We start from the raw sequence: 23,183 nt of genomic DNA on the forward strand, positions 1-23,183 counted from the left end.
ATCTGAAGCAGTAAAAGCTTGGAAATAACCCATAAAAACATCAATAAAAACAATGAATATGTGAAGATATATTAACATAATGGAATACTATGGAGCCATAAAAGATCTCTATATAATGATGTGGAATAATCTTCAAGCTATAATATATAAAAAGAGAGATGCAAACAGCACATATGGTAGGCTACCTTTTGTATATGAAGGAGGGGCAAGAATGAATACATATAATTTTGCTACGAAAACACTGGAAAGACAAACCCCAAACTAAGTTTTAAAAATGACCAATAGGAGGAGGAAGGAATGAGGTAGAAGGGATGACGGAAATGAGACTTCTAAGTTGTTATATAGTTGTACATAGTCAAAACAGAAAAAACATTTTTAAAGAGTGAAAACAAATGAACTAATCTAACTGTATACTAATTAGTGATACAACCACAAAGAAATATTAACTATTTTAACTGCCTTTAGAATGCAGTATTTTAACTGTACATCCTAGTAAAGTACTGCAAAGAAATTTTAGGCTGAACTCAATAGTCAATTCGTAGTAATACTGACATTATTATTATTTTGAAACTATTTAAATACATGTAGTAAGCCAACGCAAATAAGTTAATATTTTAGGAACCAAGATTTTCAATTAAGAGAAAAAGAGATACAAGTATAAAATTCAGTAAGTGAAATAAAAAGCCATAATGTTAAATTTTAATCAAAAACCATGTAAACTGATTTTCCCTCCCCGCAAAATGCTAGCTCTATCCCCTGAAGAAAATATATTCTATCTCTGTGTACTGAAAAGTCCTAGAGGCAATGACATCCCAATAACACTGAGGACACCCAGTACCCAGACTGTGGTTCACTCCCCACTGAAAAATATCTAGAATTCCTTGAAGACTGATCCCAGGTCTGAAACAGGATATGTACAAAATGAGCCTGGGGCATTTTCGTGTTGACCAGAAAGCAAGAAGTTATCAAAGGTTAGTAAATCAAATCAAAAGAACACTAAAGTCAAAAGAAAGGAATTCCCATAAGCCAAAGGTGGGACAACTTGAACATAAAAAAGAATAATTAATACAAGTGACTGAAACACAATGAATATATTAAAAAACTACAAGTAGGGGCTTCCCTGGTGGCGCAATGGTTAAGAATCCGCCTGCCAGTGCAGAGGACATAGGTTCGAGCCCTGGTCCAGGAAGATCCCACATACCACGGAGCAACAAAGCCCGTGGGCCACAGCTACTGAGCCTGCGCTCTAGATCCCACGAGCCACAACTGCTGAGCCCTCGGGCCACAACTACTGAAGCCTGCACACCTAGAGCCTGTGCTCCGCAACGAGAAGCCACCACAGTGAGAAGACTGTGCACCACAACGAAGAGTAGCCCCCGCTCTCCGCAACTAGAGAAAGCCTGCGCGTAGCAACAAAGACCCAACGCAGCCAAAAATAAATAAATTAAATAAATAAATTAAAAAAAAAACCTACAAGTAATAGTTTTAAAAAAGAAAAAAAGCCCACACCTCAATGGAAGTAACTAAGACACTAACTCACTCCTTATTCTAAAACTTAGCACTTAAAAGAAAATTAAGTTTAGTCAGCCCTCTGCATCCAAGGATCCAACCAACCACAGATTGAAAATATTAGGGAAAAAAAATCCCAGAAAGTTCCAAAAGGCAAAACTTGCATTTGCCCCTATTTACGTTGTATTTACAACTACTTACATAGCATTTACATTGCACTAAGTATTACAAGTAATGTAGAGATGATTTAGAGTATACAGGAGGATGTGTGTAGGTTATATGCAAATACTACAGCATTTTATATAAGGGACTTTATCAGCCGAAGATTTTGGTATCCCCTGGGATGTGGGGTCCCGGAACCAATGCCTGGCGGATACTGAGAGACTACTGTATTTATCCTGCCTTTTGAGTGCATAAAATAAAATGCATAGGATTACAAAGGAAACCAGATCGAAAGTACTACAATATTAAAAATAAATTTGTGATAACAATTCATGTGCTTCTTTATTAGCACGTTAAACAACAAATTCTAGTGGCAAGTATAATTCCAACATAGTGATGAGCAGACAATAATGTAAGATGTCTAAATATCAATAAATGTAATGTGATATGATAATATCTCTGGTTTCTATTGGTGACAAACTCACAGATACCACTACTTCAGCTTGCCTATACCGTAATTGTAAATAGTAGATAACTTTCAGTTATAGGTCGTTAAAAGTAATTACTTTTCCCATCCAAGCATTTTACCATGAATTCCACCACTGTCTCCAGGCTAAGGACCAGTCTATTCCCTGGGAACGTGGATACCAGTCTTGAACCAAGAACTGCTCTGTTAGAACCCAATCCAAGTAATAAATTCAATCTATGTACAATTCTTTCTCAGTTTTGTGCAGACTGCAAACCCAAGCCTCCCTCCCTTCTTCACATCAGTCTCCTCCATTCTCACGCTCATCTCCAGCCAGCCCAACAGTCATTTACTGGGCACTCATTCTGTGCCAATTACTATTCTAAGTAGTTCATTTAAACCTCCACAACCTTCCGAGGCAAGTACCATTACCATGGCTCCCAAATCCACAAGAGGGAAAATAAGCCCCAGCACACCACTTCAACTACACTCCCGCTAATTTCCTGAAGGCATTTTCAACTATTTTTCCTCCATTGCATTCTCCTACCAAAACTCCAACGGATCAATCCAGCTGTCCACTTTCTCCTTTCTGTACCTGTGCTTCTGAACTGCTGGTGGAAAAAAGATGTCTTGCAATCTCAGTACAACTTAAACTAAGCCCATCCTGGCAAACCCTTCTACGTTTCCCTAGTCAAATCTCTTACCACTCTCCAGAGCAGCTGTTTCAAAACCACATTCCCCTCAAATCTCAACTCAACTCATTTTCAGCAGGTAACATCATAGGAAGTAAATACCATCAGACAGGAACAACCTCAACTTCCAGCAATGAGCCACACCAATAAACTCAACTTCATAGTTCACACTCGTTCTTTTGTCTGGTTACAACAGGAAAACTGCCTAAGGCTAATCCTTCTACCCATTCTCTCCCACCTCAAGAAGTATCTTTGCTCACAAGTCCTGCCCTCCTAAAATAGTTTAAACCTCTCGCATATATGCTGGCATCTTCTAGTGACATTCAAACATCCTCAGGTTTGCCCATCAAGAGAAAGAGACAGTCAAGGGCCAACATGGCCCTATTTTCCTCCCATTCACCACAAACTCCTTGAAAGTATAGGCAAAAAAATAAGTCTCCACCACTTCCCTTTCACTTCCCAATCCATGCAATCTGATACAGTTCTCAACAAGAGCTAGTTCTCTTGAGTAACCGCCCACAAAAGCTAATGCTGTTGACTTTCCCTCCTTGGCCCCTGGCTTCCCCAACACCAAGCTGCAGCTTTCCGCTGCAGCTCCTGTTCAGGCCTTTAAAGGTTACTCTTCTACCTATTTCTTAAGTGTGTTGTATTGCTAAGTGGCCTTTTCTTATCTCATTTATACAGTCTTCTTACGACATCTCAGTCACTCCTGCTTGTTTAAAATGTTTTTCAATAGCACCGCATGAGGGAAAATTAAAGTCCCCACCTCCTCCCTTCCCTTCCATCCATCCCCCACTCCCTCAAGGGTAACTTCTATTAACACATTTGGAACATATCCTCCCCAAATCCTTTTTTCTTCCAATGTGCACACAAAGTTTGTCATACACTGGGTACTACTATAAATTAAAACTGGGCTAAGCATTTAATGAGCACCATTATCTAATCCTTAGAAGACCTAGTAAAGTAGGATTTATTCCTCCATTTTCACAAGATAATGAAACTGAGTCTCACGGGAATTAAGGGACCTGCCAGTTATTGAGTGGCAAAGTTGGAACTGAAACTGGTCTCCCTAGCTCTAAAGCCATAGCTCTATCATTCTGTCTTGCCTTCCAAGTCCGGTCTGTCTAATGCATGATCTACAAGTGCTTCCTTTCAGCCTCCATGAAAATGGAAGAGAATATTACTCATTTTTCTTTCCACGCCTGCCATTGTTCACTGCAGACAGCACAAAAAGTGTGAGCAGAAACTGACTTCCTCTCAAGCAAATAAATTTTTTAAACGGATTTCTGGCAAAAATGCACATACTTTTGACTAGCAAAGTTTTTGTTTGTTTGTTTGTTTGGGGGGGGGAGTTTTGGCCACGCTGCGCGGCTTGTGGGATTTTAGTTCCCCGAACAGGGACTGCACCGGGGCCCTCGGCAGTGAAAGTGTGGAGTCCTAACCACTGGACCGCCAGGGAACTCCCTAGCAAAGTTTTAAACAGTATATTTAACAGCATCTTATTAACAAGACCTAACTATAATTCCATATTCTTAATTCTTCCCTAGGAAACATGAAGGTTTTAGTTAATAAACACAGCAACATTTCAGTTTGCAAAACTATTTTCACATATGTAAATTATCACCTCGTCTCACAATAACCCAGTAAAGTATTATCATTTTACATTAGAAGAATCTGAAGTTCAGATAAATCAAGAAGTATAATCATGTTCACAGTCCAGAATCAGCACTTATACCTCAAGCAGTTATACCTCAAGCCTCATGTGCCTCTAGACACAGTACTTTCACCTCTACATTACATTGTCAGTATTTCAAGCTGAGGACATTTTGGAAAGCATATAGAATAATAAAAGCATTTAAGTTTTCTATCAAGTCACCGTAACACAATTTATTTATTAGACGTTGGCCTCTGCCTCTGTTTTTCCTAGCAAAAAAACAATCCCATTTGGTAGGCAAAGGCACTAAGTTACATAAAGTTTAAAAGTACATAAAGTAAAAAAATAATTTTCAAATTCTTGAAATAAGAAAAATATAATTTTAATTCAATAAACACCTATTGAATACCAAGACATTGCTAAGCAGAAGTGATAAAGATGACCAAGATACAAGGCACAAAATGAAAAGAAAAAAATAATCATTATAATTCAATGTGATAAATATCATAATACTGATAGGAATAAAATGACATCCATTCCTTCCTTCCTACCAAAAACATGCTATGAACGGAATAGGAACCCCCCCCCCAAATTCATATGTTGAAGCGAAGCCCTAACTCTGACATGACGGTATCTGGAAACAAAGCCTCGGCACATAATTAGGTTGAGATGAGGTCATGGAGGTGGGGCCCCAAGATGAGATTAGTGCTCTTATAGGAAAAGACACAAGAGATTTTGCTGTCTCTCTCTGCCATGTGAAGACACAGCAAGGGGTACCTCACCAGAACCCAACCATGGAAGCATCTAGCCTCCAGGACCGTGAGAAGAGGAATTTTCTGCTGTTTAAACTAATTCTGTTGGTATTTTGTTATGGCAACCCCAGCAGACTAACACACATGCATAAACAACTACAGCTTTCTAGACATTGTGCTAGGTGTACACAGCGATGAGGAAAAGGCATATGAGAGCAACGAACGGTGCCTTGGGGATTAGAATAAGGCAAAAAGAGCTTCAGCTGGGCATCAAGAGATGGGTAAGAAATGGCTGCCAGGTGGAGAAAGGGAGACCCTATAGAGAAGAATCTGCAAATACAAACACGAAGGCCTAAAAAAAGTAATAATGTGAGTTCCAGGCCATTAGAGAGAAAAATAAATAAAGGATGAAGGTCCACAGCATGACCATATTTATAATACACCCCTACTAATTAGGGTACATCAAATAATATGTTCTATCATGCAGTCACCGCAAATAATGGAGCACCTTATTTCTCACTGGAAAGATCCTATTTACTAACACGGGAAGGTGGTCACTAGGTATCATTAAGAGAAAAGGGGTTACAAAACAGTACTGGAATGAGATTTCTTTTGTTTAGTAAAAAAATAAACACAGGTAAGCTCGTTTAAAATAGGACTGGAAGAATAATGTAATATCAAAATATTACCGCCAACTTCCACTTCTTGCCTTTGTTCAATCCGTTCTCCACACAGAACTTTTCTTTAAAATAAAGATTGGGTATACCACTCCCCAAATCCGTCAATGGTTCCCCAACTGCACTCAGCATAATACACAAAATCCTTAACCTGATTTGTAAGGACTCTATGTTCTGGCACTCTATCACTCTATCATCAACTCAGGTCTTTCTCCCTATCGCTCCACTCCCGCCTTGAACCATCTTTCAGTTCCTCAAGCCAAACCAAGCTCTTTATCACCTCAGGGCCTTGAACATACTAGTCTGTCTTCACTGGATTTGGCAGCTATCCATTCTTTGGGTCTCAGCCTAAATATTATTTCCTTCGAAAGTTCTTCCCTGTGCCCTCCCCTCAACACCCATTCTCATACAGCATCCTCTGATTTTCTTTCACAGTAACTATCACGGTGTATAATTTATACATATATGTACCTATCTGTATGTGTTTATATGTGTCTGTCTTCCTTAGTACGGTGCCTACTATATAGTAAACGCTCCATAAATGTTTGTTGAAGGAATAAAAGTTGAATTATGGACTTTATTTTTCTCTTTTGTGATCTATATTTTCTAAATATTTTTCAACAATGAGCATAGACTTGTGTAAGAAGATAATTAAGACAATATTACTACCTATTGGTTCTTTAAACTCAAACCAATCATCTTTTCTCCTCTCTAAGCTTTAATGGTAATTAAATCCAAATAATTCTTCTATAATAATTATCTTTCTGATCTGTCCCGTTCCCTCTTCATCCAAGATCCAGGCACCAAATTTCACAAATTCTAGTAACTTCAAGCCTACTACAAACCTTCCTGCCTCTAGCTTTTCCATCTGCCAATCCTCTCTTCACTTAAAAGAAATGCTGTTCCAAAAATCCAGTTTACATTATTCCTGCTACCTTTGAGACCTCCAAGTGCCTCCAACATCATTGCCAACTTATGTGTAAAGGTCCTAAGGGACGAATGACTTTTTATTTTCCCTAGTCTTCGCACAATCCCCCTCATAGCTCAGTTCTCATTATTAGATGACTCAGATTTTCTTCTTCAGCTGTGTAAAATAATAACATTTTTAGAAGGATAACTTTCCCACCTAGTTATTTTCACATATATATCTTCTCATAACATATCCCGTCTAGAATGCTAGTTTCCTATCAAGTCACATGCTACATCTCATTCAAAATTCTGCTCAGTGGGGCTTCCCTGGTGGTGCAGTGGTTAAGAATCTGCCTGCCAATGCAGGGTACACGGGTTCAAGCCCTGGTCCGGGAATATCCTACATTCCATGGAGCAACTAAGCCCGTGCGCCGCAACTACTGAGCCTGAGCTCTAGAGCCCGTAAGCCACAACTACTGAGCCTACGTGCCACAACTACTGAAGCCCACGCACCTAGAGCCCATGCTCTGCAACAAGAGAAGCCACCACAATGAGAAGCCCACGCACCGCTACAAAGAGTAGCCCCTGCTCGCTGCAACTAGAGAAAGCCCGTGCACAGCAACGAAGACCCAACGCAACAAAAATAAAAATTAAAAAAGAAAGGAAAAAAAAACCTGCTCAAAACTTATCTCCCTAAAGTGTTCCCTTCCATTTCCAACATCCCTCTCCGGCGACACCCCCCAACTTCAGGTCTTCTTCACTTGCCCCAGTCCCCACAGCACCGAGCACTCCTACCCACTCTACCACTGATGACAGAGTCACTTTTCCCTTCCTCATGAAATCTAGACAAGAGCCCACATAAAGAATTCCTCCCTTCAAAGGAATTCTCTTTTCTTACCAGCTATTAAGATGTTTTTTAATTTCCGCCGAATGGCAGAGGAATAGAAAAAGGCTGCCACTGTTCCACAGATGAGGCAAAGGCATCTGCCAAAATGTGATCAAAGAAATCTGGAGGTAAGAGAAGAGCTACTTCCCCCACCAAACAGTGAAAAAAAACATACAAAAACACAAACCCTCTTCAACACCAATTCTACTGAAGGCAGAGTTTCTAATAACAAAGTTTATAATCAGAACATACCCACAAAGGAAATGGGGAAAGTAAAGTCACGAAAAAGCTTCAAACGGTAGTGTGTGGTTACTGGAGGAGATGGATGGATGCAGGAAAAGGAGACACAGAGTTGAAAGAGCAAGAACCCCAAAGAAGCAGAGTGCATACTGGGGTGAGAGCAGGCGATCAGCCTACGAGAAGGCCACTTACCCTGCAACTGAACAGAAGAGCTGCAGCTAAAGGTAGACAGGGGAAGACAGGTGAGGGAATCCTCATTTGTAGGCTCAGAGCAAGGAAGGAGTAAAACAAGAGACTTTAAGGGAGTGGTGAAGATTTTAAATAGTCACTGCGGAGAATAATGAGGACCTGAACTAAGGCAGTGGCCCTGAGAATGGAGAGGAGACAAATTCAAAGAATTACTTCAGAGAATGTAAACTGAGTCACCTAGTAGATGTGGATGGTGAGAGAGAAGGCTGTAGACTCTGACCTAGCAACCTGTGTGGCTGCAAGCGTATGGGCTCTGACAAGGAATGCAGAACATCTTAGTGCAAAGATGCAACTCCCAAATCTCCATTTCCAGTCCGGACATCTCTCCTGAACACCAAATTTGCAACTGCCTACTGAAGCATAAAGGTTAGATATAAATATTGGGTTGGCCAAAAAATTCGTTCAGGTTTTTCTATAACATTTTTACAGAAAAACCTGAACAAACTTTTTGGCCAACCCAATTAATAAGTTACTGGACCTCTCCTTTTGCATTTCCTAAAGGCACTTACAACCCAGTACAAATCTGCAGACAGACAAAAAAGACAACAGAGTGAACAGACTACAAGGGACTGTCTAAATGAGACCTCTGAGCTCTTTTCAAGGCCTCTAACTATTTAGGCAGACGGATAATTCTTTTAATATCTAGTTTCATTTTCAAAAATTTACAGCTTGAACAAAGTTAGAGGATTCACACTTTCTGATTTCAAAACTTATTACAGGGACTTCCCTGGTGTCGCACTGGTTAAGAATCTGCCTGCCAATGCAGGGGACACGGGTTCGAGCCCTGGTCCAGGAAGATCCCACATGCCACAGAGCAAGTGAACCCGTGCACCACAACTACTGAGCCGGCGCTCTAGGGCCCACGAGCCACAACTACTGAAGCCCGCGCACCTAGAGCCCCCGCTCTACAACAAGAGAAGCCACTGCAACGAGAAGCCCGCGCACCACAATGAAGAGTAGCCCCCGCTCACCGCAACTAGAGAAAGCCCGCATGCAGCAACAAAGACCCAATGCAGCCAAAAATAAAATTTATTAAAAAAATAAAAATTAAAAAAAAAACTTATTACAAAGCCACAGTAATCAAAACAATGTTGTACTGGCATAAAGACAGACATTAGGCCAATGGAATAGATTAGAGAGCCCAGAAATAAACCCTCACATGTATGATCATATGATTTTGACAAGGAGGAAGACCATTCAATAGAGACCATTCAATAGAGAAAGACCATTCAATAGAGAAAGACCATTCAATAGAGAAAGAACAGTCTTCTCAGCAAATGGTGCTGAGAAAATTGGATATCCACATGTAAAAGAATGAATTTGGACCCTTACCTTATATCCTACACAAAAACTAACTCATAATCGATCAAAGACCTCAAATTAAGAATTAAAACTATAAAACTTATAGAAAACAACAGAAAAGCTTTATGACACTGAATTTAGAAATGAATTATTGAATATGACACCAAAAGTACAGGCAAAAAAAAGAAAAAATAAAGTACACTTCATCATTAAAGGACACTATCAACAGAGCAAAAAGGCAACCCACTGACTGGGAGAAAATATTTGCAAATCACATACCGGCATACCTCAGAGATATGGTGGGTTCAGTTCCAGACCACTGAAATAAAGCAAATATCACAATAAAGCAAGTCACACAAATTTTCTGTGCATATAAAAGTTATGTTTACACTATAAATCATCTGACAACGCAGGGTTGCCACAAACTATCAATTTAAAAAAAAATGCAGTATCTGTGAAGCACTTAACAAAGTGCAATAAAACAAGACAAGGTATGCCTGTACCTGATAAGAGATTAATATCTCAATAGATAAAGAACTTCTAAAACTCAACAACAACAAAAACTGATTAAAAAATGGGCAAAAGGGACTTCCCTGGTAGTGCAGTGGTTAAGAGTCCGCCTACCAATGCAGGGGACACGGGTTCAATCCCTGGTCCTGGAAGATCCCACATGCTGCAGAGCAACTAAGCCCATGTGCCACAACTACTAAGCCCAGGAGCCACAACTACTGAGCCCATGTGCCACAACTACTAAAGCCCGTGCACCTAGAGCCTGTGCTCCGCAACGAGAAGCTACCGCAATGAGAAGCAACATACCGCAATGAAGAGTAGCCCACGCTCACCACAACTAGAGAAAGCCCGTGTGCAGCAACGAAGACCCAATGCAGCCAAAAATAAATAAATTTAATAAATTAAAAAAAAAACCAAAAAGCCAGAAAGTAGCTAGTGACAGCCAGGATGTGGAGAAATTGCAATCCTTGTGCATTGCTGCTGGGAATGTAAAATGGTGCAGCTACTGTGGAAAACAGTATGGTAGTTCCTCAAGAAAATTAAACACAGAATTACCATGTGATCCAGCAATCCCACTTCTAGGTATATCTCCAAAAGAATTGAAGCAGGGACTCAAACAACTCAAACAACAATGTTCCAAAAGCAGCCTTATTCACAATAGCTTAAAAGCAGAAACAACCAAAATGTCCATGATAGTTGAATGGATAAACAAACTGTGGTATATACATATAATGGAATATTATTCAGCCTTAAAAAAGAATGAAATTCTGATACATGCTACAACCTGAATGAACCCTGAAAACATTTATGCTAAATAAAATAGTCAGACACAAAAGGTCAGATACACAATTCTACTTAATGAAGTATCTAGAAGAGTCAAATTCATAGAGAGAAAGCAGAATGGAATGAGAGTTACCAGAGGCTAGGGGGAGGGGGAAAGGAGCAGTTAGCCAATGGTTAAGAGTTGCAGTTTGGAAAGGAATCATGATGATGGTTGCAACATTCACAACAACGTGAAGGTCCTTAACACCACTGAGTTGTACACTTTAAAATGGCGGAAACAGTAAACGTTATGTATATTTTACCACAATAAAAAAAGTTGAAAAAAAACCTTTCCTTTTATTCTTTTAGACCTATCAGTCACAGTTAAGACTATGGAGACTGTACGAGGGAACCATTTTAATAATGTTTCTAGCCCAGCACTAGGGACACTGCCCAGAGCATAAACGATCCTCAACTATTTGAGGACAAGTGAGAGATAGATGGATGGATGGACAAAATACTATAAGTTCAAAACTTAAAAACAATTTCTAAACATACCAAATATTTTTGAAAATCACTAAAACGTATGTTAAAACAATTTTTTAACTTTAATTTAGAATTTCATAGATGCCATCTTAAAACACTATTTGTGACAATCAAATGGAAGCTAATCCCAAAACCAATTTCCAGTCAGCTTCAAAGTACTCTGTGAATAGAATTCCCCAGGAGGTTCTGTTCCAAGCCCTAGCTCCCCCTACCCTCCTAAACTGAAATGCCCCTTCTTCTGTAAATAGTGCAATGTCCGGCCCAACTCCCCATTGCTTCTGACACTTTCCGGGACAGCCTCAGCCTAATTCACTACTTCCTCTGAACCAAAAATGTACTGTCTTCTACTACCCAGCTGGCACTTAGGACAGTACTACTTTACACTGTTACTTTAATTCTCAAGTGCCTTATCTCCCCACTACTAGACTATATACTTGTGAAGACCAGGACTTTTCTTGTTACTTTATTTCATTCCTAGTCCCATTTAACAAAACCTTGCACAAAGTACAATTTTATAATTTGGGGCAATTTTGGAAATTGTTATTCCCACGTCTTTCCCCACTCTCAACCTCCTCAGGGAAGGCACTTTGGTAGCCAAAGGACCTACAGTGAAGGAAAAATGAAAAGTAAATTAAAAGGTATGGAGGAAATGGGGAAAATGTTTCAATAAAGATAAATTTAAAAGAAAGAGTTGTGGGCCAATGCCTTCTCGAGGCGACCCAGCCCTAAGACCTTCAAGAGATCCTGGCCTTGAACTTAGGCAGGAAGGACCCTTCCCCCTAAAAAATGGGAGAAGGGGCATCAAAAATGGGAGGTGGAAACAACGAAAGGTGGGAAGAACTGGTGACCAGAGGGGTTAGAAGAGGTCAAGGACCTTTTTAAGCTTTTCAACTTAGAGCCAAGACATGATGAAACCTAATACTTCTGTGCACCAACTATACTAGGCATTTTACATGTGTTATTTTATTTACTTGTCATTACAATCATTTATCATTTTGGAGGTTTGGAGGCTTCTGATGTCTCTGGAGAGTCAGCAGGATCTTATAAGAATTGTTCAAGGAAGACTCTGGACTTGGCCTAAGAATAAGAAGTGGTACTTCAGGTTTCCAGATTTCCCAGTACAGCATGCCAAGGATTACCAAAAAAAAAAAAAAAAAAAAAAAAAAACAGGTTGTAGGTTCAGGACAAACACAAAGATAAGCGAGCACAGAACTAATTGCATCTGAACAGAATGTTCACTAAGCCCAGCAAAGCACAAAAGGGTTAAGAAATAATATAAACAGTGGAAATACTAAATACTTGTCAAGATCACTATAAATCTTAATTCTTCTCTGGGCTAATTACCTATTTGCATTTGTTCAACACCTTGCAGGGTTTAAAGCACTTGCACATATGCCAATTCATTGGATCCCTACAATTCAGAGGTTATGGGACAGCCCACAAATGTAGGCCCATTGTGCCCAGCGGGTAACTGAGGGTCTAAGAATTTAAAGCATTTATCCTAACTAATTATTCTAACTACTCAAAGGCAAGGTTGGAAATCAAAAACATGGCAATCTTCTAATTCCTGATCCAAGGCACCCCCTTATGTCCCTATTGCACTTAACGTGTACTTCCATTAAAGTCAATAACTTATTTTATTGGAATCATTTGCAAATCTGTCTTCTATATAGACTGGATGCTCCTGAGGGTGAGAAGTTTTTCTTTGCAACCTCACCACCAGCAAAGACACTGGCACATAGGTGTTCAACAGTTGGACTGAACTAGGGCTTCCCTGGTGGCACAGTGGTTGAGAATCCCCCTGCCAATGCAGGCGACATGAGTTCGAGCTCTAGTCCAGAAAGATCACACACGCCGCAGAGCAATTAAGCCTGCGCGCCACGACTACTGAGCCTGCGCTCTAAAGCCCGTGAGCCACAACTACTGAGCCTGAGTGCCACAACTACTGAAGCCCACGTGCCTAGAGCCCGTGCACCGAAACGAAGAGTGGCCCCTGCTCACCGTAGCTAGAGAAAGCCCGCGTGTAGCAACAAAGACCCAATGCAGCCATAAATAAATTAATTAATTTAAAAAAAAAAGTTGGACTGAACTAAATCTGTTTCCATTTTATACAACAGGGCATAGATACAAAAATTAAATGACAAGCTCAATTCAGTGACTGAAATTTAAGCTAAATTCTTAAAATCCTATTTCTGAGCTTATTTTGTTAACATAGTATAAAACTGTTTAACAGTTGCATTTGAGAAACTGGAACTAGAAAATGAAACCAGAGTAAAAATAACCACTAGCAATTTATATGCAGTCCTTTATTTCCAGTCCCTCCACAGGGCAGAGGGTAGAGAGTAGGGAACAAAGAGTTTACCTACACATTATTAACCAACAAGAATAACTTTGTTCTTAAAATTTAACTCACAACTCCCTGCAGCTCAGTATACTAAAACTGTTCCTCCTACTACTGAACTACAAGTCAAATTCTAGTACAATAAAAAGTCCTATTGGAGGGCTTCCCTGGTGGCGCAGTGGTTGAGAGTCCGCCTGCCGATGCAGGGGACACGGGTTCATGCCCCGGTCCAGGAGGATCCCACATGCCATGGAGCGGCTGGGCCCGTGAGCCATGGCCGCTCACAATGGTGAGAGGCCCGCGTACCGCAAAAAAAAAAAAAAAAAAAAAAAAAAGTCCTATTGGAGAAAAAGATTTCTAATCCTGAACTCAGCACAAACTTAGTATTTTCAATATTAATTTATTTCACTATTTCTCAACTTTTTTTTCCATTACTGCTCCCTAAAGAAGCTTTTTCAGACTTTTCTCTATAACCACACCCTCCCCCATAAAATTTTAGTAACATGGCACACTGTACGTGTATCTATGCTTTACACATAGAAGAAGTAAGAATTTTTCACCACCACCCCCAGAACCAATTTTCCCTCCCTTGGGTATGACGCTACCCTAAATGAAAATACATGATTTACTCAGTAAATATTTTCTGAATGGCAGCTATATGCCAAGCTGAGATATTCACCATGGGAAAATTCTACGACAGCAACACAATTTAGTTCTTTAGTTTACTGTAAGAGTTTTGACCCACAGAACAAAATGAAATGGGCTTGAAGATAGAGAACTTCTTCCTAGTGTTGGCACCTCATCAAGGACTTGGCTCAATAAATATTTGATTAATGCATGGAAGGTATTAGAATTCTACATGTGGTAGAATGACCAGGCTACAGAAATGCTGGCTTCCTATCTCAAATCTCACAGAACTGAAAATCCAACCCACCACAACCCTGAAACCTGAAATTTTCTGTAGTCAATTTTCAAGAGGAAAAAAAAAGACAAAACACAGCCAAAACAAAAAACTTAAACTAAAACAAAGGAACAGTTTCTATTAGATAATTTTTAACCTTCTGGTTCACTAAATGCTTTGAGTATCTGATGAAGGCTATGTTCTCTTTCTCCAGAAAAATATACACATACAACACACACAACTCCAGAACGTTTTACAGACTTTTAAACTCCAACCTTTGACTCCAATTTAAGACCTTCCCTTATTAAAGGAATATGTAAACTATACACAATTTATTAAGTTTAAAAATAAGGTCTTTTTTTCATTTAAAATTTAACTTTTTCAGCTTAAAAATATATTTACAAGAAGCATTCTTTCTGGCAATGTAATGTACTTTAATATTATTTGTATTCTTGCAGATCAGATGTTAACCAAACAACTAATAAGGTGAGATAATATGAATAAAATAACAGCCTATTTTATATATTTACCTGTAATACCTAAATTAAAACCCCAAGATTTACTAAATTACATTATAACACTCTACAATACTTTTGAAACATGTTGCAGTCTTTCAAGCTTTGATCAGGGAAACCTAAAGCCACTAACATCAATTCAAAAATGAAGCCAGGCTCGCACCTTTGTTACTTGTCACTACACTTATTATGTGGAAGAAACATGGGGACCAGCAGTCTCTTTGTGCTGCTTCAAAAGGAAACTAGCATGAAAATAAAATGCCCTGAACAAAGACTACAGCAACTCTGAATGATACAATTTACTCTAATAGCAGAAAAATTATGCTCATACAAAGTAGGGAAAGTTTGCTTGGGCCAAAGGTTTAACACGACATAACTGGACAAGCATAATGCATTTAGCGTCTTTTGAGATTTACACGTAAGCTGACACTTACTGTAAGAGGTAATCTCTTTAAACATCAGAAAAACTCCCCAAATATTTGATCAAAATAATTTCAAAGTACAATTCTACAAGATGATCTCAAATGATCCATACAGGAATGCTCAGATGGTTTAAAATTAATAAATATCAAATATTAGTATGACTTATAAAATGAATCAGTGAATGCTTTGGCCACACTGTGAAAGGACGCTGAAGCACTGAAAAGTAATCTCACTCACATAAAATCTTGTTTAAAAGATACAATCAAGTGGTTCAATGACCTCCAAAAACTAATTTTTGAGATCCTGTATATCTCTTATGTGTGTACTTACTCTTAAATACACCTGAAAAAAATAAATGAAAACTCAAATCTTTCAAAAATATGAATAGCATATTATTTGTATTAAAGGAATAACAAAATTCCAAAACTATGAAGTCTTTATTATACTTTAAATTACTGAAATCTTAGCACACCTTTAAATACTGAATATTTGTTAAATGAATTTCTCATTAACAGATTTGATATCCAGAGATGGTGTGTATTACTGCATGTATAGAAAGGAGAATTAAAAAAAAAAAAAAAGTTAGCCATCTTGATAAGTATTGTATTTCAAAGTAGCAACCTTGGGAAACTTACTCCAAAAATGGAACGCTCTGGTATCAATCGTTGGAACCAATTTAAAAGCCACACAAAAGTCAGTTCCATCATTTTAGTTAAACTTAACTATTTTACCCTAAGTGTGTATTATCCAGCTCAAGCACTTAACTTATTTTTCAAGATAGAGTTAAATTATCACATTAAGGTTCTTATCTGCAAGCATTAAAAACATTAACAATTGACTCTGGCTTTCTTTAAAAAAGGACTTTACTGGAAGGTTCCTAAAGCTTACAAAATTGAAAGGTGCCTGGAAAATCGGGATGGGAAAGACAAGCACCAAAGGGCTAGGGAGAAAGAAGCTAAGGGACCCAAGTCAGAGAACACTCTGACCTACACTGACACTCCTCTGATAGGTCTCCAAACACCCCCCACAAGCCTCTGTTCTGTTCTCAAGATCCAAAGCCCCAGGAGAAAATGTCTGGTTGGACAAGTCTAGGTCTGACTGCACCACAAAAGAGAAAGGGTAAATGCTTCAACAGTGCATCCTGGAAATACATCCAATGGGAACACCCTAAAAACAAGACAAAACCTAGAAAGGACAAGGTGGAGAGTAAAACAATAAATGTCCGCAGCAGTCCAATCAGAACCATAGAAGAGGTCTACGTCTCTCTCCATTTTAGAGAGCTTTGAGGCTCAGAGATCAAATAACATGTAAAACAAAGGATACACCGCAGACCAGGACTATACTATACTGCCTCTTTCTACTCTGCTATTCCACATGCACACTCTAAATTATACCTGGCCGTTTAAAGTAATCAAATCCAACTTTAATGCACTAAGATTTGTCATGAATGAAGATATTTAAAAGTATATGACACCAGTTATTTCACATAATTCTCAATGAGGCATTCTGAAAACATAACTACTGGAGGCACCTATGGAAAAATCAAATAGTTGGGAGGAAAAAAATACCTAGCTTGTTTGCAGTCCCTTCCTCTCAACTACAGGGGAGACACCAGAAATCTTGCTAATTATTTGGAAGTTGAATTCAAATTTAAACCCATCTGCCATCCTTGCTGTGGCCTCTGACAATTTTCTTCAATACCTATGTCCTCTGCCCAGACTGAGCATCGGAATCCCCAGAGGGGCCCAGGCATTGGTGTTTCAATTAAAGACAAAAAGGAAAATCACTGGTAAAAAATCTGAAATGAAACTCACAATAACTTTAGAGTCATCCCTAATAGGTAATCTGAAGCCAGACCATCTGCTTACTGGCGGGCAAGCTGAGCCTTCTGTTCAGCAAAGGGGTGAGGGAGTGAATACTAGATTCAGGATACGAGTTAAAATAATTTTAATATTATAGATTGTAAATGTGTTAAAAGTAAGCTGATAATACAATGAGAAAGAACAAGTGACAACCTCACACAATAAGGATGAAGCTCACAAACTTTGCTTTACAAAAGGCGCAAATAAAAGTACAAAAATAGGCAAAATTATTCTATGCTGAATTCTAAAGTCAAGCCAGTGGTAACCCTTGAGGACCAGGCAGTGACTGGAAAAGGAAATCAAGCAGGGCTTCTGGAGAGCTGGTCATGTTGTTTCTTCATCTAGGTGCTGGTTCAACAGGTGTGTTCAATTTGCAAAAATTCTTCACACTCATGCACTTTTCTGTGGGTTTATTATTCAACAAAAACCATTTTTAACAAACCGTAAGTCTCAGCATTTTTGAAAAGTCAAACTAATTTCACCTCTCACAATTTCTTTAAAATTCTTCTTGTTCTGATTTCAAGTAAGGTTAGCTCACATATATATAAAATGTGTCCATCATTAATGACAAACCTAACCTTTGAATTTAGCTTTTAAATATCTTAAAAGTACCCAGAAATATAACAAAGATGGACACTAAGTTAAAATAATAAAAAGTTAAAGCAGTGAATTTATTAAGCTGTATATATTACAGGTAAAGTTTATAATTTGTTAATATTAAACTTAGTAAGGGGACTTCCCTGGTGGTGCAGTGGTTAAGAATCCACCTCCCAATGCAGGGGACACGGGTTCGAGCCCTGGTCCAGGAAGACCCCACATGCCACGGAGCAACTAAGCCCATGCGCCACAACTACTGAGCCTGCTCTCTAGAGCCCGCGAGCCACAACTACTGAGTCCATGTGCCACAACTACTGAAGCCCGCGCGCCGAGAGCCCGTGCTCCATAACAAGACAAGCAACCACAATGAGAAGCCCACGCACTGCAACGAAGAGGAGCCGCTCGCCGCTGCTAGAGAAAGCCCGCGCCAGCAACAAAGACCCAACACAGCCAGAAATAAATTAATAAATTTTATATAAATAATAAACTTAGTAAGTTAAAAGCGTAAATGCCTAGAACCTATGTAAGAGAGTAATTCCTGTCCCCTAAAAAGAGTGATACAAGTTGAAGACATAGGGACAGGCGACAGGCGGGTGGAAGGAATCTCCTAAAGAGAAAGAAATGAATGGATGAGTTGCCAGGGCTAGTTATTATGTAAAGATGTGAGGACGGGGGAAAACATACAGGTTAATCCCTAAAACCTAAGTCTAAAGCAATGCAAAGTCCCAACCCCACCCACTGCCACTTCAACTCCATGCACCTGCCTGCAAAGGGAAAAAAGTTCTCCTATGTGGTTGTTGAAATGCTCAGAATTAGCTAGTTGTCTGGACCTTGGCCATGACATGGCAAAGTATAGTGACTCCTGACACAAACACAACAGATGGTTTCAATTATGTACCACCAAAGAACTTTAAATTTTCTAGGTTTCGTTAAGTATCATTAAGCTTCAACAAATAAATTCTTTAGATTATCTTCATGAAAACCAATCACAGAAAAACAGCATGTTAATATGTTTCACCTTAAACATTTAGAGTAACACATACTTAAAAAAACAAAAAGGTACCTTCTCACCATAATTTCTCATTTAGAGTGACTCAGAAGTCCAAAAGCTAGTTTTGGTTTTAGCGTTTTAGTTTTACACACAGACTGTATCCACATAGAAAAGTCTCAAAAACTATAAACCAAAATGTTCACTCAGAAATATGGATGACTTTTCTTCACTTTGCTTTTTTTTTTTGGTATTTTTTATAATGTTACTTTTGTCCCAAAGGAAAAAGAAAGAGACTTAAAGAAAAATGTTTATTACCAAGATTCTAAATGGTGAAGCCTAAAAAAAGCTTTTTTTTTTAAGAATACTTTCTTAAAATCACATTTCTAGGACACTATACAACTAGTTTGCTTTTCCAAAGAACAAAAAGAAATTTCACATACAGTCTGCTTTCATCATAACTCAGTAATTAAAACACAGATACTGGGGCCCCTTTCATAGCCAGAGGGACATCAACTTTTTTCAAGAGATCATCAGAAAAACCTGAGCAAACTGGAAACCCAGAAAATGCAAATACTCTAGACATGTCCATCAAGGTAAATTTTAATTCATTAGATTACTAAATATCAGGAGTCCACAAACAATCCATATAAAACTCACCTACATCTGATAAGTTTTGGTGAATAAGACTAAGTTGTTTTAATAAGACTTTTTTTTTTTTTTTGCCCACCTCTGTGAACTGGGAAAAGTTTATTTAAAAAAAAAAAACTTAGATATTTTTGTATCTGACTCTCAAAATGTGCCGTCTGTAGTTTCCATAGGGAGATAAAACAAGCTTCTGGGACCCCTCACCATACACGATTTATACAATATCCATTCATCTGTCTGACCCTCTGGCAGGTCTCTAAAAATAATCATTTTTGGAGACAGACCCGTGATAAAGCAAATATAGCAAAATGTTAATTACAGAACCTAGGAGGTGAGTGTATAGGTGTCCACTGCAGCATTTTTCTCAACTTCTCTATGTGTGAACAATCTCACAAGGTATTGGGGTGAAAACAATCGTTTCAGAGTCAGAACACAAGTATCTATGGAAACGCTGAGGCCTTTCATCAAATCACAAACCTAGCATTTCAAGCGCGCCCACGAAAATGCCCCTCCTTGAGACTGCAAGACTTTTTTAAAGAATAGTAAACTGGTAAAATGTAAACGCGATACTAAAAATAATCTCTCACGCAAAACAAATTTACCTAGGAAGTCCATTTCCAGGTTTCATGAGATTTTTGTTGGACTTTTATCAGTAAAACAACTTTTGCCTCCATTACCATTTCACCGAAATGTTTTCAAAATTCCAAACAGTACACGTTGTTTTTTTTTTTTTTAAATCACCCAGAAAGCAGATGAGTGGACCTAGGTCCACTGATCTCCCAGGTCCTAAAACCTGCAGAACCTATGAGTTCGGGTGCACTCTAACCTGCAAGTCTCCAGGTGGGAATTGTACCCTGGGGTTTACCCGGGTTAAACACGCGGAAAAAAGCGAGGAAGCAACAGACCGCCGGGGAGTCAAAATGAAAGGAGTGACTGTGAAAGAAGGGAAATCCAAGCAATCAGGGCGGGGAGGATCTGGACGCACGGGACCAGCTGGGCGCTCCCGGGCGCGGAGCTCGGGAGCTGGGAGGGCAGACGCGCGCGGAGCCGGTGGCCAGGCTCCCGCCTGGTGCCGGGGCCCCGCACCGGCCGCCCCCGCCCTGACCGCTGCACCCGCACCTCTCGGTCCTTGAGGCCCAGAAGGAGCACCTCCTCCATCAGAGTCAGCCGCGTTTCCTTTGAGTCGCCCTTGTCGTCTTCGTCCTGCTCGTCGCGACGGCTCTGCGCGTCGTCCTCGCCGTTGCCGCCGCCGCCGCCAGCCGCCCGCTCCTTGTCGGCGGCGTTGCGGGAGGCCTCGGTGCGCCGCTGCACCAGCCCCGAGCTGCGCTGGGTCAGCGAGGTCATGGCTCCGGCCGAGGCGCCGCGCCGGGCCGAGAGGGACGCGGGACTTGCCGGGTCTCCCTCTTCCTCCCTTCGCGGCCCCCGACCCGCGCTTCCGTGTTAAACCCGGGTGCTGGGGCGACGTCCGTCGGTAGCGGGGCCGGGTGCAGTCATGGGGAGACGGGCCGGGGCGAAGCAGGCGGGCCGGTCGTCGGGGCGGGCGAGGGGCTCCTTCCTTCCTGCGGTCGCAGCCCAGGGGCTGCCGGAGTTCCGAGGCGGAGGCGGTGGAGGAGGAGGAAGCGGCGGCGGCGGCGCCTTTCCAATATGGCGGCGCCGGCTGACGTCACTGGAGGATGTGGCAAGGCCGCGGCGGGGCGGGCCGGGAGAACGCCGGAAGCGGCGGGCAGGGACCCGGGGGCCGGGACTCGATGTCAACGACCCTCTCTCCGCCCCCCGGGTCTCCCCCGGCGCTTGCCCTTTTCTTGGGGTTCCTTCGCCGCCCGGCCCGCCGCCCCCCTCCCGTGACGTGTCCTTCCTCCGCTCGCCTTCCCCTGTGTCCCCCAAAGAACCGGGGCTGGAGCCAGAGTCTGGCAAGGCCCCAGCGAATCCGGACACGCTTGGCCTCGCGAGGGTGAACCCTGCTCCGTCTGGAGCTGTCCCCTTAGCACCCCAGACACCACCGTCCTCGGAGTTGGCCTCGCCCGGGGCTGCAGAGACCCGGCTTGGAATCCGGGGTCCCCACGAGTCACTGGAAGGACTTTGCTCACCGCTGATGGGGCGGGGAGAGGGCGCGCGCTCTGCCCACATTCCCAGACCCTTCAGAAGGAGTAACTGCGTTTAAATGGCCTGAAAGCGGACTTTTAGTTTTTCTGGGTGTATTACGGTATGAAAAGAGAGGTTAGAACAAATTGAATAGTTTTGTTTGTAAAACTTTGTTCCTCCTTCCCGACCAGGGCACAGTGAGTACAGTTAGTACTGCACACGTCGGTACAGTCGACCTTAACGAACTTTTTATAGAGACAATAAACCTGTTGGGTTTCCTGCCAAGTCTTTGTACACATTAAATCTCTTTCAGTTTATTTACTCGGGTAAATCCTCTTGGCGTGCTTGACAGTTTGAGCAAGTTATGTTAAAGAATAGATGTCCAACCTGAGAGGGGGGTTTGTAGGGCCAGAAGAGTGGAGCTTATAAGTAAAACATTATCCAGAAATGGCATTGTATGCCATCCGATATTATTTAAAGTCAATAGTGATCACAGGCTGTGGTTACAGAATGATTTAGATAGGAGGAATGTAACAGGACTTAAGCTATAAGAAGCGATAAACGCCCACGGTAAAACCATCGCATAGAACATTTTTGGCTTACAGAGTTCTTCCTCTTCCACAAACCCATTATCCAGAACGCATACTGGCCGTGCACCATCACCATCACCCCGTGCCCGGGAAAGTGAGAAGTAAATCTCCTGGGGTGGGGAGAAGGGGCAGGGAGGGTGAGCACAAAGTAGACTCTCCCTGTTTCCTATCTTTTTGGGCAAAGGTCAATTTCACTTCAACCAATTTCTCTCATTAACATCCTGTTCAACTCATTTTTTTTCTTTTATTTCTCTCCCAGTTCTTTCCCAAATAGCTTAAAATGTTTCTTTTTAAAAGAAATATAATTATTTGATTAATATAGTCAAATACAAAAGTTTAAAGAGTATAAAGATAGCTATAGTGAAAATCTTCCTTCTAGCCCTGACCCTGTTCACCCAGTTGTTCTCCCCTCCCCCTGGTGATTTTAAAATATGTCAACAAATTAGGTGAAGCCTAATTCCCCTCCCCTTGAGTGTGGGCCAGACTTAGTGACTCTCTTCAAATGAATTGAATGTGGCAGGCAGGACTGTGTGTGACTTCTTAGACTAGGACATAAAAGTCTTTGCAGCTTCTTCCTTGTTCTCCTTTGCTCTCTCTTAGATCGTTCACTCTGAGGGAAGCCAGCTGCCATATCATGAAGACATTCAAGCAGCCTTATGAAGAGGTCTAGTTGGGGAGGAACTGAGGCCTCCTGCCCAACAGCCATGTGAGTCAGCCATCTTGGAAGTGGATCCCAGCCCCGGTCAAACCTTTAGTTAACAACTGCAACCTCATGAAAGAGTCTGAACCTCTACCACTGAACATACACAGAGAATTTGTGCTCCTCCCCATGTCCCCATCTGTCATGGGCATAATTCTAATACAGCCCTCATAATTCTTGCTGCCCTAGTATCTACACTTTTGTGTAATCCCCTCTCCTT

At 40.8% G+C, this 23,183-nt stretch overlaps 2 protein-coding genes across 2 annotated transcripts in view; one reads left to right on the forward strand and one right to left on the reverse strand.

The window, feature by feature from the left end:
• The window catches only part of GOLPH3 (golgi phosphoprotein 3), a 55,201-nt gene extending 34,117 nt beyond the window's left edge, over nucleotides 1–21,084 (reverse strand). Inside the window, exon 1 of the mRNA XM_079918039.1 lies at nucleotides 20,711–21,084. Coding sequence (XP_079774165.1) covers nucleotides 20,711–20,935 — 225 coding nt within the window. The 5' untranslated portion in view covers nucleotides 20,936–21,084. The remainder of the gene's footprint in view (nucleotides 1–20,710) is intronic.
• On the forward strand, nucleotides 21,084–22,939 carry LOC307184118 (uncharacterized protein; the record flags this gene model as incomplete). Its single annotated transcript, XM_079917380.1, has 2 exons — nucleotides 21,084–21,808; nucleotides 22,864–22,939. One exon carries the CDS (start codon nucleotides 21,084–21,086, stop codon nucleotides 21,750–21,752), a length of 669 nt encoding a protein of 222 aa, XP_079773506.1. The 3' UTR covers nucleotides 21,753–21,808; nucleotides 22,864–22,939.
• Nucleotides 22,940–23,183: the final 244 nt, after the last annotated feature.

The sequence above is a fragment of the Stenella coeruleoalba genome (assembly GCF_951394435.1).
Source record: "Stenella coeruleoalba genome assembly, chromosome: 3".
Lineage (NCBI taxonomy): Eukaryota > Metazoa > Chordata > Mammalia > Artiodactyla > Delphinidae > Stenella > Stenella coeruleoalba.